Raw genomic sequence first — 19,124 nt, forward strand, 5'->3', positions numbered from 1 at the left:
ATTTGCAAGAAGCGCTACCGATCCTTGCGTGCCGAGTGTGGCACCGGGACGGTCAGCCAAGGTGCCAGATCGTTCCTGGGGAGGGAAGAAAGGTAAGAGGAGGGGAGCAGTAGGACATGCGAAAAGCCGCTGCCTGTGTGCCCCCTGGAGCGAAGCCTGCGCGGGTTCCCTGCCCAGCCCGCCGCCCTTCGTTTTCGGGGAACAGGCGTCGCCCCGCAGGACGCCCAGGCCGCCCACCTGGGGAGGGGGAGCCGACGAGGCGCTGCCCTTCTTGCTCGTACAGGGAGGCGGAATAGCTCCGCATCTTGGGCGGGCCGAGGGGAGCCCGCTTCCCTTCTTGGGGAGCCCCAAGCGGGAGTGCCTCGGCCGAGGTGTAGCCGCCCCGGTCCGCTCCTTGCTCCCCTTCGGGTAACGGGCAACACTGGCTTTTCCCAGCAGCTCCCCTTGATGTCAGCACTGCTTGTTCTCTCCCTCTGGAGAGAAGAAAGCGCGAGGTGAAACCGCATCCAGGCAGCAGCCGGAAATAGGAGGAGAGGGGCCCTCCGTCTGCTGGTCCCGCAGAAAGGCAGGTTGGCGCCCCGCCTGGTTTGCAGTGGAAGCCAAGAAGGAGCTTCTGGGGCTTTCCAAAGTGCGCCATTCGTTCGTCAGTTTCCTGCTCAGCGTTACTAGTTTCGCAGGCGATACCTGCCATTGTCACTTGGGGAAGGCGCCAGTTTCCCGAGTTTCCTTCGGGCTTCTCTGCTTGAACTGAGGCTGTTTCTCCTGTTTTCGTTGCGGGAGGAAAATGTGTCCTTGGCACGGTTTTATCCCCCACCCTTGGGTTTAGAGCTCTCCGCTTCTCTGTATATCACTTTAACCAATTAAAAGCACGGCGGTCGCTTTTGTCTGGGCTTGTAGTTAACACGCACGCACACGTAGAGAAAACGCCGGGATTCTTGGGTGAAGCTTTGGAGGGCAACAACTGGGGGAAAAGTTCCGTAAACTTTTACGGGAGGGATGACTAGTGCACCACGTAAAGGAGTCCTCGAAACAAGGAACTTGCGGCTCTGTTTGTGAAACTGACATGAAGAAGTAAGTGTCAGTGTTGTTCTGCAATACTGTGGTGCCACGTAGAGATTCTGCAGCAGGGACAGAAAGAAAGCCACCTTACCTAATGAGAAAAGCGGATGCATCCCTGGGTAGGAAGTTCCGTGTGTGTAAGAAGAGTTTCCATAGCAACACCTAGGCGTCTCCCCAATTCTCTGACACATCTGCCACAGAGCAAATATTTGTTTATTAGATGAATATTCCACCTTATTTCTTACCAAGTCAAAGCGAATTACATCATTCTCCTACTGCTCTCAATTTTACCCACAACAACCCTTTGAGGCAGGTTGGGCTGAGAGTCTGTGACTGGCCCAAAGCCACCCAGTTGGCTCCATGGCTCAGCGGGGACCAGAACCCAAATCGCCTGACTTTCAGTCCCATGCTCTTAACCACTGCACCACACTGGCTCAGAGTTCCTCTTCAGACTTCTCCAGAGCAGTTTCCAATGCCCCTGAAGTTCTGCCAGCAGTGGCTGAACATTCACTCTTGGACTTTTTCACATTTTTGTGTAGTAACCTGGAACTGAAATAGATCATTAGATCCATTGTTACCACACCATGTACAAAATATTCAGCTTGGTGAAAGTGCAAGATATTTTTATAGTGACACAAAAATGAGAACAAGGTGGTACTTGCTGGTTGAATAAGCATTCAGCCTCTTTGCTGCAACATCTCTAAATAAGCTCTGGTACAATCCACTGTTTCCAAAGGTCACATATTGTGTGATAGTAGTTGACTAAAATCCACTTATTCCTGTTTCTGTTAGAGGGTATATCTAAACACACACACACACCATGACAACCAAGAAGCTATCAAAACAACTTCATAGAACAGACGCATCAGGTTGTGTTATAATAAATCCCAAACTATTAACATCCCCAGAGCACAGCTATATCCATGATTACAAAGTGGTAAGAAAATTGCTCAACTGTGAGTCTGCCTAGAGTCTGCCTAGAGAAGCCTTCTAGGTGAGGAGAAGCAACCAAGAGGCTAGTGGTAACTCTGCTGGAGCTGGAGAGATCTACAGCTGAGACTGGAGAACAGGTCATGGGACAACTATCACTCAGTTGCTCAACAAAACTGAGTTTTATGGAAGACAGGCGAGAATAAAGGTACTGTTGAAACAAAGCCACACCAAAGCCCATTTGGAGTTTACAAAAATGCACGTTGGGGACACATTAAACATAGGAGAAAGGTTTTTTTTGGCTAATGAGACAAAATTTATTTATTTATTTGATTTATATCCTGCCTTTTTCCTACAAAGGGCTCAAGGCAGCTTACATCTCTTCCTCCATCTTATCCCCACAACAACAACCCTGTGAGGTAGGTTGGGCTGAGAGTCTGTGACTGGCCCAAAGTCACCCAGTTGGCTCCATGGCTGAGCGGGACTAGAACCCAGGTCGCCTGAGTCCCATTGGGACTTGCTACAAAACACTGTATGGTTTTCAGCTGGGTGCATTGCCCTGAGAACACCATCCTCATGCTGAAGCATGGTGGTGGCGGCAGCATGCTGTGGAGGTGCCTTTCCTTGGCAGAGAGTAGGAAACAGGTCAGGATGGAGGGCAAGATGGATGGGACAAATGCTGGGCAATTCTAGATGAAAAATAGTTTCAATCTGCACAGGACCAGGGCCTGGGGTAGAGGTTCACTTTCTAGCAAGACAGCACACAATCAAAGTAACACTGGAGTGGTTTAAACGCAAGAACTTGGATGACTAGGCCATAAAGCTCAATGGATGACTTTTGCCCAGTCAGAGAAGCTCAGGACAACCTACCTCACTGAGGTTTTGTTGTGAAGCTAAAATGAAGCTATGGAAGCCACCTGGGTTCCTTGCAAGAAGGAAAAAAGGCAGGAAATGAAGGCAGTGTAGTAGTAATAATAGCAGTACTGGTATTATTATTGTTGTTGTTGTTATCCGATTGAAAATAAGCCAGATTTGAAAGTGCTGTTCACTGACAGTCTCCATTCAGCCTGACAGAGCTAGAGCAGTTTTTTTTGGAAGAAAACATGGCTCTTTAGTTCCTCTTCACCTTCTACCATGAGAGTGGTATCATCTGCAAAACTGAGGTTGTTGATATTTCTCCTGGCAATCTTAATTCCAACTTGTGATTCATCTAGCCCCTCATTTCTCATGATGTACTCTGCATATAACTTAAATAGGCAGAGCAACACTATACAGCCTTGCCGAACTCCTTTCTCTATTTTGAACCAATCCGTGGTTCCATGTCCAGTTCTCACTGCTGTTTCTTGACCCACATATAGGTTTTTCAAGAGACAGAGAAGATGGTCTGGTACTCCCATCTCTTTAAGAACTTGCCACAATTGATTGTAATCCACACAATCAAAGGCTTTAGCATAGTCAATGAAGCAGAAGTAGATGTTTTTCTGGAACTCCCTAGCTTTTTCCATGATCCAGCGTATGTTGGCAATTTGATCTCTAGTTCCTCTTCCTCTTCAAAATCCTGCCTGTACTTCTGGTAGTTCTCGGTCCACATACTGCTGGAGCCTAGCTTGTAGGATTTTGAGCATAACTTCGCTAGCATGTGAAATGAGTGCAATGGTGCAGTAGTTTGAACATTCTTTGGCATTGCCCTTCTTTGTGATGGGAATGTAAACTGACATTTTCCAATCCTGTGGTCACTGTTGAGTTTTCCAAATTTACTGGCATATTGAGTGTAGCACTTTTGCAGCATCTTCTTTCAGGAGTTTGAATAGCTCAGCTAGAATACTGTCACCTCCACTAGCTTCATTGTTGCTCAGACTCCTTAAGGCCCATTTGACTTCACATTCCAGGATGTCTGGCTCGAGGTCAGTGACCAGATTGCTGGGAGAAATATCAACAACCTCAGATATGCAGATGATACCACTCTCATGGCAGAAAGTAAAGAACTAAAGAGCCTCTTGATGCAGGTGAAGGAGGAGAGTGCAAAAGTTGGCTTGAAACTCAATATTAAGAAAACTAAGATCATGGCATCCAGTCCTCTCACTTCCTGGCAAATAGATGGGGAAGAAATGGAGGTAGTGACAGATTTTATTTTCCTGGGCTCCAAGATCACCGCAGATGGGGACTGCAGCCAAGAAATTAAAAGATGCTTGCTCCTGGGGAGGAAGCTATGGCAAATCTAGACAGCATACTAAAAAGCAGAGACATCACCCTGCCAACAAAAGTGCATATAGTCAAGGCTACGGTTTTCCCAGTTGCAATGTATGGCTGTGAAAGCTGGACCATAAGGAAGGCTGAGCGCCAAAGGATTGAGGCCTTTGAATTGTGATGCTGGAGAAGACTCCTGCGAGTTTCTTAGACTGCAAGATGATCAAACTGGTCAGTCCTAGAGGAGATCAACCCTGACTGCTCTTTAGAAGGCCAGATGTTGAAGATGAAACTCAAATACTTTGGCCACCTAATGAGAAGGTAGGACTCCCTCGAGAAGAGCCTAATGCTGGGAACAATAGATAGCAAAAGAAGAAGGGGACGGCAGAGGATGAGGTGGCTGGATGGAGTCACTGAAGCAGTTGGTGTGAGCTTAAGTGGACTCTGAGGGATGGTGGAGGACAGGAAGGCCTAGAGGAATTTTGTCCATGGGGTCACGATGGGTCAGAAACGACTTCCCGACTAACAACAACAACAACCAAGTATTGGCTCTGGGGGCAGGGGTGAATACTTATGCAAACTACATGTGCCACTTTTGTTTTGTTTTTGCTTGAATTTTGTGCAACAATGAAAATATCCAGGCTGCTGGATGTCGGAAACCCAGAAGCAAGTCATGAGTACAATTTGTTGAAGAACAGGTTGCTGTTGCCATTTCCCTTCCTTGTTATACCCAACATGGCATTTTCCACAACAGCCTTTTAGTAAAGCAGTATTTCCATCAAGCGAACCAGCACAATTCCAGGATCTTCTTGACTAGCTCAGATCTCACCAATGTAGGTATGAAGTTGGGACTTTTTGCTGGAATATGCATCACTTTACTTGCTCACATCAAACCACTTTTGAAATGTTAATGCCCTTGTTCCCAATTTAGAGAGATCCTTTTCATAGCCCCTTTGTGTTTTAAGCATCCTTAATATTTGTGTCATCAGCAAACTTGGCTACCTCACTGCTTGCTCCTAATTCCAGATAATTTATGATCATTTATGATCTGGAATGCAGATTCTTGTGGGACATCACTGGTTAATCTCTCCCTCTGCTTTCTGTTCTTTGGCAAGTTACAAATCCACAAAAAGCACCTCTGCTAAGTTTGCTCAAAAGGCTCTGCTGGGGGACTTTTGGAAGTCTGTATGTATCAGACCGTCCCATCCACACGGTTTCTGCTAGAAGGCTTACGAGACCAGGAGCGGTGCTCTATTTCAGCAGAGCTTTTCTTTCAATATGCAGGCAATGTTTACAGCCCATTTCCTATCTCATCCTGCTGTCTGTTTAGGCCAGGCCTGTTTGCAGAATAAGGAAGTTGTTTCCCCCTTTACACAAAACTGTGTTTTTGAATGGAGGAAGAGGATAAAGCAAAGCAACCCACAGATGGAGGGGCTTGGGGTTCCTTTCAGTGACTGGGGGACGGGTGAAGGAGGACAGCATCGCCTGCCAGCTTGACTAGTATAGCACACGTGATTTCCAGCAGCTTCAGTGCTAGCGGAATCTTTCCAGAGGGAGTAAAAACTTGTGACAGAGTGACAACTAATTAACCATGGCCGCCTTCAGATGTTGTAAGAGTGAAGAGTGCTGCATGGACGGGCAGGGTGGCGGGGCCATTTGCTGCCCCTTCCCCTCAACAGACCCCCTTCCGCCCCTCAGCAGGGCTGCGGGAATGGAGAGCGATGCAGCCCTGCAGCACTGACTCCTGGCAACCTCTGGATGCAAGTTCTGCTGCAGGCAGCAAGCGTGTGAGAGTGCTGCTCCCCCAGGGTGGGATCTGAGCTGAGAGGGAAAAGTTACAACAATCCTGCAAGGTAGTCCACTGCCAGTTGGGGGTCAGGATAAGACTGTTTGGGTTCCTTTCTCTTGGAAACTCCCCTCAGTTTTCAGTAAGGGTCGGTCAAGTGGAATTGCCCTAACAGGTTTGAATTTGGGAAGTATCTTCTTGAAATCGGTGACATGTACTTCTGAGGAAATAAAAATAGGATCTGGCTGCATGTTTGTTTCTTTGTTTGTTTCCATCATAGGAGCATGAGGTGGCAAGCATGGATTTTTTCACTCTCAGTGATCCTGTGAGGTAAGTAGGCTGAGAAACAGTGATTGGTTAAAAATGGAAATATGTGGTGTGCTTATTTTCTTTTTTGTTTTAACAGTATTCTAAGCCCATAAAATAGATTGTAAATAAATGATCACATAATGTGCACTGTTTTATATTTATTAAATATAAAGCTATACACCCCTGAAACTCAGTGTTACAGATGGAACAGTAAGTTGTTGTACCAAAAGTTAGCAAAGCAGGAAAGAGTTTAAAACAGAAACCATCAACACCCCAGTAACCAAAAGCTTGTTTGTATTATAATTTGGTATTTGGAATAGTCTTTTCTTTGTCATCTGCATTATCCTGTAACAAGTAAAATAATGCCAAAAGCAAACAAAAACGTACAACTTCAGGAGTGACTGATATGCTCTGCAAGCAACAATCTCTATTCAGATTCTTTCAAACTCTCTTTAAAAGAAGGCATGGTTATCTCTCATCTAAAATTGTGAGTTTATTACCTGGTAATACCCTGATGCTGTGGAGTTGTCCCATATAGCTAGAAACTATTTTGAGAGCAAGACATGCAGTGAAACCAGTGTGGTTTGTTCTTCCCACCAACCCTTGGGAAGGTTCTTAGGTACAACCTGTAACCATCTTAGTTCTTGGCAGAGTCTCATCTGAATATCTGCAGCCTCCTCCCTCCTTGAACCTTAAGCCAGTTACTAGATGTAGACTCTGTACCTTCATCCTCAGCAGTTCCCTTTTCTTTTGTTTACCTTCTTGTTTGATAAACAGTTCTGGAAAAAAACTTGCACAATATATTGTGAATTTTGAGTTGACCTAATGCAAGTTGACCTAATGCAAAATGGAGTTCGGTATTGGCTTTTGGAATCATTACATCCTTTTACACACAATAAAAGAAGAAATGTACTATTCCCCAAATAGTTTCCCCAGCTCTTAAAAAAATCCACTAGTAAAATGCAGGATGTGGCAGCAGACAAATTAGGTGTGAGGTAGGGTCATTTCCCAGTATTCACATCACATAGCTGTTTACTCTGCAGGCGTGAAACTGCTGTGTGAAAACTGGAGCTACAACAGTTGTGAAGCCCCTGGCTAAATTGAGAGGATGCAAAATGATCTTCAAATTTCCTCTACAGGAAGATACAATCTTACATTAGCCTGGTAACTGCTTGATTCTGTCTCTTCCCTTGCTCATAGAGAGATAGAGAGGCATTATCTCTCAGCTTCAAGTTATTCTGAGAATAAAATGGAGACTGCTGTGAGAGAAACAGCACATGAATTCTGCTGAACTTTCGTTGTGCACAAGATTGAATACTCCTGATGAGCCATCAGAATTTCTAGAGTTGCTGGTGAAAACAGAAGAAATCTACTGGAACAGACCAGGGCCTGTTCTTGCTGTTGCTTTAATTATATTTTTACTATACCAAACAGCAAAAGGAACAAGCAAACATAAAATAAGTAAATCATAGCAACAGATGCAAATATTCCTTCAGTGTTACATCATTATAAATATCATAGTAAACTTAGGTAAGCCATGAGCACAAGGTTATACAGATCTTTCTTTCATCCAATAATATTTACTTAAACAGTGATTCTATATAATACTTTGATTTTTGCTTTCAAAATTCTTTGCAATACCCTGAGTGTTTATATTGGAGAGGTTATTATATTGAGTATCCATCCTATTTGTATACACAATAAAATCATATCTTATAGCATAAAATGAATCGTACTTACTTTGACCCCTTGGCACCTTCAGTTTATGATATTTTTTCCCATCAAATCTGTTTGCAATACCATATTGCACCAATAATCTGTTCTCTGAAAATGAAAGCTATTGCAATATCTTGCAATGCTGAAAGTGGAACTGTCTGCATGGGTGGAGAGGAGAGAAGTTGTGGTTCTAGAAACTCTGAGAATTGTTTTCTCTCTTCTAAAAAGTAAGTAGTGAACATCTCTATGCATTTTTATGAGAATCCAGCCTTCTTTCCCTACTGAAGAGGGGACCTGGCAGTTTGTGTGCCTCTTCCTTTCTCCTCCTGGGACAACTGAGTGACACAGACTCCTTTAATTGCAGAATGTAGCATTAGGGTTGATGTTTCTCTCTCCATCTAATTTAGTTGTGAATTTAGCTGGAGGTGGTGGTGGTGACAAGGAGCATGATTATGCATAATGACAAAAGTACTCTCAAGTTTTCTTACACTGCAGTCCTTCACTACTGTTTTCACTGTAGTGGTGATTTTATTGTGATTTTGACTGTATGTAAGACGCCCAGAGAGCCAATGGCTAATGTAGTGGCACATAAATCAAATATATAAATGTATACTCAGTAATAACTCCTACTGAGTCAGTGATTGCTACATTCAGGTAAGCAAGTAGGGGTTTGTAGCTTAGTATTTCCATCTTCCACACTGTTTTTTCCTGACTTCAGCATCTCTCTGTTGCTTCCAGCCAAGGCAAGGGCAGGAGCTTTGCACTCGTCGGGAACTGAATCTGGACCACCACTTTCCCTCATAGGCTGTAACAGAAGGTCTACTGGTAGAATTTGCAGAAAGGGAGAAAATGTCTGATGTAACATCTAGCGAAAGCCTAACCAAGGAGTTTCCTGATTACTGTCATGAAGCCTGTGAAACACAAAGCAAAACAGGTAATGATGCCTTTTCAGTCTGAGTGGAGGCTGTAAAGATGAGGGGTGTTTAGAGAGCAGCTGCCTGAGCAAAAGCATGCATGGCATCTCTGCAGATATTATCTATAATCTGTGCTCTAACGTAACAGCATCCTAGTTTCAGTCTTGGGGAGCAATCCTATGCTAGGTAGCTCGGGGGGAGGGAACATGTTTCATTAAAGCCTTATAGACTCCAATAAATTCTCCTGATTTGTCTTCTCTAGTAAAAGAAAGCAAATCTGTCAGTGTCCTCCCTGACCCCCAGCATTCCTAATTACCATATTTTTCGCTCTATAAGACGCACTTTTCCCCCCCTCAAAAGTAAGGGGAAATGTCTGTGCGTCTTATAGAGGGAATATGTGTGTGTGCCCAATGCCCGGGACGCTGCCGGCCCGCCTGCACCACATGGTACCACCTGGCCGGCACGCGCTCGGTGTGTGCTGCTCCACCCTCCCTCCAGTGCAGGTGGGAGCTGTACCGCTCAGGGGGAGTGGTGCAGAGGAGGAGGAGCCGCGGGCTTTAACCCGCCGGCTGCACGGAGAGACGGACTGCTCACCCCCACCATCCGGAGAGACCTGCTGCGGAGGAGGAGGAGCCGCGGGCTTTAACCCGCCGGCCGCACGGAGAGAGACAACTCACCCCCACCACCCAGGAAGACCTGCCGCGGAGGAGGAGGAGCCACGGGCTTTAACCCGCCGGCCGCACGGAGAGACGGACTGCTCACCCCCACCACCTGGAAAGACCTGCCACGGAGGAGGAGGAGCCGCGGGCTTTAACCCGCTGGCCACACAGAGAGAGACAACTCACCCCCACCACCCGGGAAGACCTGCCGCGGAGGAGGAGGAGCCGCGGGCTTTAACCCGCCGGCCGCACAGAGAGACGGACTGCTCACCCACACCGCCCGGGAAGACCTGCCACGGAGGAGGAGGAGCCACCCAGAAGACCACTGCTGGCATGCTGCCGGCCCGGCTGCACCACATGGCACCACCTGGCCAGCATGCGCTCGACGCACCCTGCTCCCCCCCCCCCCGGCCCGGGTGAGGGCTGTGCCGCCCAGGGGGGGTGGTGCGGAGGAGGAGGAGCCATGGGCTTTAACCCGCCGGCCACATGGAGAGACAGACTGCTAACCCCCACCGCCCGGGAAGACCTGCCGCGGAGGAGGAGGCGCCGCGGGCTTTAACCCGCCGGCTGCACGGAGAGATGGACTGCTCACCCCCACCACCCGGGAAGACCTGCCGCGGAGGAGGAGGAGCCGCCCAGAAGACCACTGCCGGCACGCTGCCGGCCCGGCTGCACCACATGGCACCACCTGGCCGGCACGCGCTCGGTGCACGCTGCTCCACCACCCCCCCTCCAGTGCAGGTGAGAGCTGTGCCGCTCAGGGGGAGTGGTGCAGAGGAGGAGGAGCCGCGGGCTTTAACCTGCCGGCCGCACGGAGAGACGGACTACTCACCCCCACTGCCCAGGAAGACCTGCCGTCGCCCCGCCCGGAAGACCACCAGCGGCACACTGCCGGCCCGGCTGCACCACACCTGGTCGGCACGCGCTTGGCGCACCCTGCTCCGCCCCCCTCCTCCGGCACAGGTGAGAGCTGTTAATCACAGGTCGGTGTGTGTTTTCAAATGGCAACCCGTCTTTTAATAAAGTCCATGGGGAAGTGATGGGGAATGTGCCTGTGATTATCAGGAAGCTTTCCATGGATCTCTCCTCTTAAAACGAGGTGTGTCTTATGGTCAGGTGCGTCTTATAAAGTGAAAAATACGGTAGCTCAGATGTGCTAATTAGGTGCAAATGTATAGAATTTGGCCAACTTATACATTAGGGTTAGGGTTAGGGTTAAAACATACACCTCAGTTTTGATCCTGAAGTCCTAAAATCTAACTTTCTTTCTTTGTAAAATCTTGTTTTCATCTGTAGTTCATGCAAAAGTACTCACAAATCAAGTTTTTATTTCCTTTCCACTGGAAAAGTAATACTTTGTTTTCTTACCCTGTTTGGTATAGCAAATGTCCTTTTGCGGAAGCTTTGGCCACATAGAACAAAGATGGCATGCTTACTTCTTTCCGTATCGTTTCTTGGGAATATTATCCTCACTGCCTTTGTTATTGGTAAGTTGCCCAGTATTTGAATTACTTCTTGAATTGCCTTGAAAACCTTGAAAAATCTTGAATTACTTCTCCTTAATCACCCAGTTGTGATAGTGACCATGAATATAAATATCAAAACTCCAGATGAGCCTTAAAAAAGAATCACTAACAGTGAGAGCTGGTGTGGTGTAGTGGTGAAGAGTGCAGGACTGGGACTCTGGTGATCTGGGTTCTAGTCCCCACTCAGCCATGGAGCCCGCTGGGTGACCTTGGGCCAGTCACGGAATGTTAGCCCAACCTACCTCTCAGGGTTGTGTTATGGGGATAAGATTGATGGCAGCAGGAGGAAAACTTTGTAAGCAAAAAGGTGGGATATACATCTTATAGATAGATAAATAAATAAATAGAGGTATCTCTCATTTAACACTGTTAATTGATCATGCAGTATTGCTGCATATATCAAAACTGAATTAATCACATCTAATAATCAATGGTACAAGTTACAATTCATCCATCATTGATTACTGTGTTAACAATTCATCATGTGGTATTGTTTTAAGAAAGACAAAATATGATTGCAAAGTAAATGTTTTATTAATGCATACTAATTGGAATCCTCCTTGGACTACAATCTTCCAGCCAAACAAGCCAAATCTTCCTTTTCAATCATTAACACACTTTGGTTACATGTGCATTGCTGACTCATTAAAGCCAATTTTCACTTGCAAATTCACTTTTACTTTTACCACTTTTAATTTTTTTAATTGTATCAAGTTTTGTATCTAAGTACTTTCCTTTTCCTTTTCTCACTTGATGGTCTGGTGCTCTGATTCTTCCCCATGGTAAATAGGTTCTTACAACAAATAACTGCAGTTTGTAATACAAACACCACCAACATTGGCCTCACAGGAGCCCTGAGATCACAGATGGGTGGGAGGATTGATGTCATCCTGCCCACGACTGTTAGTGGCAAATTTTAAAAGGCGTGTTAATTAAAACTCAGGCACGTATATCAAGGGATTGTCACAATTAATTTTGCCATGTTAATCAAAACCCCCATTAATCAAAACTGTGTTAAGCAAGGGATACCTGTAGAAGCACTGCACTGAAATATCACTTTAGCAACATTCCCAAGGAATTTAAAGTCCACATAAAGAATAGATTTGCATAACTGAATGCAATTGACCATGAATGGGGAGAACTGTGGACTAAAGACAGTATTAGGGATAAAAAAAGACAATTCCTCTAGTAAAAAAGAAAGGAAAAGCCTAGGTGGGTGTTGGCAAAAACACTATTAATTTGCTAAGGACAGGAGAGAAGCAAAAGGTGACCGAAACAGAGTCAGAATCTTGAATGTGACTTTTCAGCAACTATCCCACAGAGAGAAAAAGAATGATTACAATGACCAGTGCAAAGAAATAGAAGACAACAACCAAAGAGGGAAAAGGGAGACCTCTTCTATAAGATCCAAGAAACAAAAGGGAAATTCAAGCCTAGATGCTAAAAGACAAACAGGGGGACATACTTTCTGACGAGGAAAGAATAAAGAGAAGGTGGAAAGAATACACAGAAAAGAACTATAGAGAAGAGATGAAAGGACAACACGCTCTTTCGCAGAGGAATCCTAAGAGGAAGCCCCTGTAAGGCTAGACAGCAAAGTGAAAGCTGCCCTGAAAGCCCTTGGAAGGAATAAAGCACCCAGAATAGATGGGACACCAATTCCAAGCTGCAGAGAATGAATTGGTTACATATGGTATAACAAAAAAATAGCTCACAGACTGAAAACTTTCAATGCACATTCCAAGCTCCAAGAAGGGAGGTGCTAGGAAAAGTAGCAACTATAGGACCATTGCCATGCAATTGAAGAGGAGGTCAAGGTATTGCGATGAAGAAATGATCCCTGATGAAAGTGAAAGTAGAAAGTGCAAAAACAGAACTGCGGGTGAACTTTAATAAAAGAAGCATCATCACTTAATGTCAACAATGAAGAAACTGAAATTAGGAAAGATTGTACATACTATTGTGAGGAAGTGTAATGGCGGGCTCTGGCGAGTGTTCTCACAGGATGTGAGCCACACCAATTTTGTTGATTCAGACTCAGAAGAAGAAATGGTTTATTTCGATGGGAGTTGTTCAAGGGCCTGAGGCCCAGCTGGAGGCAGCAGTGGCAGAGATTTGCTCAAGGGCAGCAGGGGGGCAGAGCAACCTGGCCTGGGAATGCTGGGGAGTCACAGCCTGAGGGAGGAATTGTGGACATGGGAAGTTCCTCCAGTGGAGAGTCTGCACCCCTTGAGAAGTCGGGCCTGGTGCTCACTGCCATCACCAGAGGGAAGCACAAGCAGGGACACAACGGGAGGGATGGAGGCGTGTGCCCATTTTCATGGCGCACCTCCCCCAGGGGCGAGACACAGAAGGACTCATAAGGGGCGTTTTGGGGAGCAAATGCCAGATTACTGTCAATTAACTGCTTTGTGTTTGCTCAGAGATATCACTCGATGATTTAGATGTGGAAACAGTAAAGAGCATTAAGAGGGGAAAAACTGTGTGAGTCTGATGCTGGTTGGAGGGAGAAACTGTGCTCAACTTGGCTTAGTTATCAACTCAGAGGAAGCCTAGCCAAGAAATTTGAGGAAGATGGAGACATGGAAAGGCAGCAGTAAAGGAACTAGGGAAAAAATCTCCATTTTTTTTTCCATTTTTTGATCTGGACATTTAGCCAGAGACCAAGGAAAGCTCATCCATACTATTGTATTCCCAATGACAATGATGGATGTGAAAGCTGGGCAGTGAAGCAAGTGGATGGAAAGAGAACAGATGCATTTGAAACATGGTGCTAGAGGATCATTTTGTGAATACGCAAAATGACAAAACTGAAGCTGCCATAGTTTGAGAACATCATAAAAAGGCAAGAGACTTATTCTAGGGAAAGTCAAAGTAAGGAAAAGGAAGAGGAGGAAGGGGAAAACCAAATATGAGATTGATTGAGTCCATAAATGAAGCCACAGTCTTGAGTTTACAAGAGCTAAGCAGGATGTCAAGCACAGGATATTTTGGTGGGCACTTGTTTATAGGGTCTCTCTGAGTTGAAGCTGACTTGATGGAATGAACAGCAGCAACTCACCTAACAGTTCCCCAGAATTCTGGAAGAACTATGGCAGCTTTGCAGTCGGTACACTTAATTGCCTTCCCACTCTTTCCAGTTTAGTAAAAATGGAAGAAACCAAATGGGAACATTCATAGAAAAAGGGGGTTAAGAGTGGAGAGAAATGCTCACTCACCAAGAAGAAAAGTTGAAGTAGGAAAACAGAGTTGTAAACAAGGATGTTCTTCGTACAAAAGCTTACCTCTGCCTCAATCTCTCTAGGCACACTTCTGTAAGCCTTGGGTGTGTGATATGAGGGTGATAATACCAGTGCAGACTGATGAAAAGTGATAAATATGGGAGGTACCTGAAGCTGAAGACCTTTCGGCATAGTAAAGTATACTTGGGAGTATACATAAATTTGCATGTGTTACAGAAGCACAGAGACAGAAAGCATCACATGTCCTTGGACTGACATGGGGCACGAGTGGAGGGAATGCCCCTGCCTAGCCCCATTTCTCCATCCCAGCTCTTGCTTGAGCACCTTTCTGCCCTCCAGGAGGAGCAAAGAAGAGAGCATGCCTGCCCTCCCCGGCTGCCACTTGGGAGAAAAGCCCTCTGGTGGGCAGCAAGCTGGGGCGGCTGGTGTGTGCCAGTACCGCTTTCTCCCAGCCAAGAACAAGAGGGAGGGCAGTGGCACTTGCACCCATAGAAAGCAACTCTGGATTAATCCAATCAGCGTCAGGCAATGTGCCACTTTGGGTTGTGGTGACATGTATGGCCATGTCTGTTGCCATGCCTGTGCTTATGCTGAAGTGTGAGGAGTGCTGGGCAGGCAAAAGTTTAATACCCTTTTCCATTTTTAGTGTTGCTTCCCAAAGGTTCTGAGCAACCCTTCTCTGGTCCAGCATGTCCAAATAAGTGGATTGGCCATCAGGGAAAATGCTACTACTTTTCAAAAGAAAAAAGGAATTGGACTTCCAGCCAGGACTTCTGTCTGTCACATAATGCCTCCCTGATGACTTTCAGTGCTAGTGAGGAAAAGGTAATAGCCAGAATCCTTTTGCCCACACGTCATCTTGCTTGTTATATAGGTTTGCTGTACTGGAAGGGGGTGAGGCATCCATTTGCAGGTAAAACATATGTGAAGACTAAGTCAGGATGCAAACCTTTAACACATTGAATTTGTTGTTGTTAGTCACAAAATCACATCCAACCCATTGCAGCCCCATGGAAAACATTCCTCCAGGCCTTCCTGTCCTCCACCATCCCCCGGAGTCCACTTAAGCTCACACCAACTGCTTCAGTGATTCCATCTAGGCACCTCATTCTCTACCGCCCCCTTCTTCTTTTGCCTGCAACACATTCAATAAATGTTGGCAAATCTGTGTCTTGGTCATTTTGTTTGTAGAAAACTCAAGAACAGTGAGCTCTTGCATTCATGTCCATCATCCACTGCCATTGGCTATGCTCAATAAGGGTTGCAGACCAAAACATCTGGAGGGCTACATGTTGCCCACCCCTTGATTGACAGATATTCTACATCTTTCATTTCCTCAGTATCTAAGAATATTCCTCCTGTAGGAATAGCATTAATAACAGCAATCACAATAGAGTCACTGACTGAGTTCAGGCAAGGATAACACACACTCAAGGGTTCAGTATGGATTGAGTTTGGGTTGCCATTGGCCCATGGGTTGTTGCTGAAATGTGTTCTCTGAGCCAGGTTCCTGTGTTTGTCACTTTATGGTTTCCTTTTATGTGATCTGCTAGAAAGGCCAACTTGAAAGCAAGACTGGTGAAATAATGGAACTTTAATTTTCATCAAAGAACGTCTTTTCCGTACTATGCAGTCAATACTCAGATCAAAAATGTTTCACTCTCTTTTGTTAATGGGTGCTTTCAGGTGGAGTGCCTCTGGCACTCTCAATTAAAAGGCATTCTATACTTTTTCCCTGTTTTCCTCCTCATGGGTTCCCCTCCCCCAGAAAGGAAAAAAATGGGGAAAGTGGTGGGAAAATACAGGAGTTACACATGCTCTGGAGCCCCTGTAAAAATCCATGTTTGAGGCAGGGTGGTTGCAGGGTAAAATCCTTATACGGAAGCACCCAAAGTCTAGGATTCAATTCAGATATTACACCAAATCATAGCTATAGTTTAATTATTGTTTCATGTGATGTCTCCATTGACAAGCTGTGATTGTGATATGCCAGTAAAACAGAACAAGAAATGATGGCTTGACATGGGTGTGTAATCATGGTTCGTGAAAACTGTGGTGCAGCTGGATAGACCATCCATCATTACTGCCACTGTTCTGCATTCAAAGCTGCTACACAGTGGAGATAGGGAGGAACTAATAAAGCAGTAACATGGGGGTCGGGAAAGCAGTCAAGCATCTGGCTTTGTTTACCTTTGCAAGTTTAAGCCAGGGGTCTGTTTTCACCCAGTAAAGCAGAGGGGCTGGAACAGTTCCCATGCCGCTCCAAATTCTGTAATTTCCCTTTTGTTCATAGGGTCACTGAAGGTGGCTAGTAATACTTAGTGTTACTATTGGTACTTTACATCATAGTTGTTGCACTGACAGCTTGTGAAATCAGATTCTAATAGTCATGTCTTTTGATCTGAAAAGGATTTTGTGATACGTTTCAAAGGCAAAGATATTTTTTGGATTGGCCTCAGAAGAGACTCCAGTCAGACCTGGAAATGGACAAATGGAGTAGATTCAAGGTGAATATTCCTCTTTCCTTTTTTACCTTTCACTACTGAGAAATTGAGAAATTTCCACAATTGAAATCTCTGCCTGTTAAGCAGGTCTACAGTTTATTGGTAAGAATCTTGCTCTTATCGTTGCTGTTTACAATATAATTGTGCACAAGACATAATTTTACTTGAAACTTGGTGCAATTTATTTGAAGTATTTACATATAAAACAAATTTGGAAACCTGTTTCTGAAATTCTAGTTCTTTCCTAGCATGGAGGGAGTATGATCTGGAAAGAAGCAAGACAGACAAGATCAGTAAAAAATCCATGTCTTGGGCATTACTTCAGGGTGGGCAAACACATCCCTTGTGTTTGTGAAAGCTGTTTATATGATAATGTCCAATTCTTCTCTTTGTATTAACTCACCTGGAGTGTATTGGATAGAGGCTTCAATCCAGCAAGTCCATTTAATTTAAGTGAGTGGGCTTTGTATGTCTGCTGTTTTTCTGAACTGCAGGATACATTAAGACACATCGAAAGTTATTTTTGGAACTCAGAAAAACAAGTATGGATTTTCAAAAGGGGTGGCAGGCAGTTCAGAAAAAGAAGTGGAACAATCCTCTTGGGTTTCTGTTTCTTTTCCTCTCCTACATTTGGTGTCTGCACAACTGTGAAATTTCATTGGTCAAATTTGCTGTGCTAGCTTTTAGTGATTATCCTGTAATAAAGATCTATATACCTGATCTTTGCTGGAAGTGCTTCCTCATGTTGATGGCTTCTGAAAAGCACTGAAGGCAGCAGTTACACCTTACAGCTATCTGCAGCAGCCTGCCAAAGCAGGAGTTGGCAGCAAGATGCCTGTCCCAGTCCCAGTTCCAAGAGCTGGAGTTTGCTCTGTGAAGTCACATTTCTAAAGCAAAGGAAGCATTTCTGAAGTGTACAGTTTCAAGTGTAGAATGAGAGCTAGTCTTAATCACATTGGCCTACAGTAGAATCAAGGACACCTGGCTGAAGGATAGGTCCAAGCTTTATACTAGCAAGAAGACATTTGGAACTGATTGTGTAAATATAAGCATGAGGAAAAATTCTGTTGTTATTGACCATTGATTTATACTTTCTAGGAAAGTGCTTTTGGGAAAGATGAATCCATGAGCAGGAATCTTAAGTTCTCACCCTGGATTCACCCCAACCCCAGAGGTTTCATTTATATGAAACACACATGTCCTTAGCTGTCAGGAACCAGATATTCCTTGTTTAATGCAAACAATTTTCATGTTTCTCTTGCAGTTTGGAGGTGATTGGAAATGGGGGAGATTGTGCTTTTCTGAACGATGAAAACATTGCAACATCTTCATGGTGCCAAATGAAACTATTCTGGATCTGCAGCAAAACAGATATTTTACAGTGCTCAGGTAGAACATGCAAGAGCAAGAAATAGCAACAGACTCGAGGACATTCATTGAAAATTAACATGTTCTGGTTTTTTTAAAAAAGCAATTGCTAAATCTCTTGGAAAAACTGATGTATTAACTTAGGCCACAGTCTTGGGTTCATCTATAACTGGCCAAGAGGTTGGTCTGCATTCAGTGTTTCTACAAAGGCCCTGGTATCTGAAAACTTTAGGGGAGGGGGGGATCACAGAGTTATTTGTTACGCATGCTGGAAATGGCTGTAGATTTGCCTGTACTCCCAACATGTCCCCAGAATGTGGGAGGAAAGTTGGCCCTAGAGCCATCCCAGTTCTGTTGCCCCCATTGGAAACAACATGAGGATGAAGAAGCATCCTCATAAAAGAGAAATAATTCAATACAGCCTTCGATTCCCATTTTTTACCACACTAGTGAGGGCATTGGAAAAGGCACCACCTTCTCCACCTTGGTTCCTCCCTCTCCCTCTCCCATTCAGGGTGTCCACAAGAGGCTTTTACTGTGCAATTGCCATGCCTCATTTGCAGCATTTTATGGGGGGAGCAGGGATATCTAGAAAACATTTTCAGTTTGTAGCCCTCCTGGACTTTCCTCATTTTGGTTACCTGAAAAGTATATATTATGGAAGAAAAGACAGCATATCAGCACTATGGCTGAGTTCACATGAGAAAGCAACCCCTCATGTAACTAAATTGTGCAGTGTGGGTTATTCAAGAAAAAACACAGGGTGCACTTCACAGATGAATAGGCACACCATGGGTTGTGCCCTGCTCCTCCACAGACTCCATAGCAGAACTTCTTGTTTCCTCTCTCTGCTATATCCCTGGCCCCCTTTGCAGCCGCCACTTCTCCCCCCCCCCCCCCCCCCTTTCCCCCTTTTTTTCCCCC

The 19,124-nt window shown here is 45.1% G+C and overlaps 2 protein-coding genes across 2 annotated transcripts in view; one reads left to right on the forward strand and one right to left on the reverse strand.

The window, feature by feature from the left end:
- Window positions 1–19,124, forward strand: part of LOC123024222 (C-type lectin domain family 2 member D-like) — a 22,449-nt gene continuing 3,325 nt past the window's right edge. The window contains exons 1-7 of the mRNA XM_044431644.1: window positions 1–92; window positions 6,243–6,292; window positions 8,726–8,921; window positions 10,943–11,047; window positions 14,975–15,153; window positions 16,738–16,835; window positions 18,097–18,221. Of these exons, the coding sequence (XP_044287579.1) occupies window positions 8,837–8,921; window positions 10,943–11,047; window positions 14,975–15,153; window positions 16,738–16,835; window positions 18,097–18,221 (592 nt within the window). The 5' untranslated portion in view covers window positions 1–92; window positions 6,243–6,292; window positions 8,726–8,836. The remainder of the gene's footprint in view (window positions 93–6,242; window positions 6,293–8,725; window positions 8,922–10,942; window positions 11,048–14,974; window positions 15,154–16,737; window positions 16,836–18,096; window positions 18,222–19,124) is intronic.
- Window positions 143–19,124, reverse strand: part of LOC123024220 — a 23,276-nt gene continuing 4,294 nt past the window's right edge. The window contains exon 2 of the mRNA XM_044431643.1: window positions 143–1,250. Within this exon, the coding sequence (XP_044287578.1) occupies window positions 861–1,250 (390 nt within the window). The 3' untranslated portion in view covers window positions 143–860. The remainder of the gene's footprint in view (window positions 1,251–19,124) is intronic.

This window comes from Varanus komodoensis, unplaced genomic scaffold, assembly GCF_004798865.1.
Source record: "Varanus komodoensis strain SLA01 unplaced genomic scaffold, ASM479886v1 scaffold227, whole genome shotgun sequence".
NCBI lineage: Eukaryota > Metazoa > Chordata > Lepidosauria > Squamata > Varanidae > Varanus > Varanus komodoensis.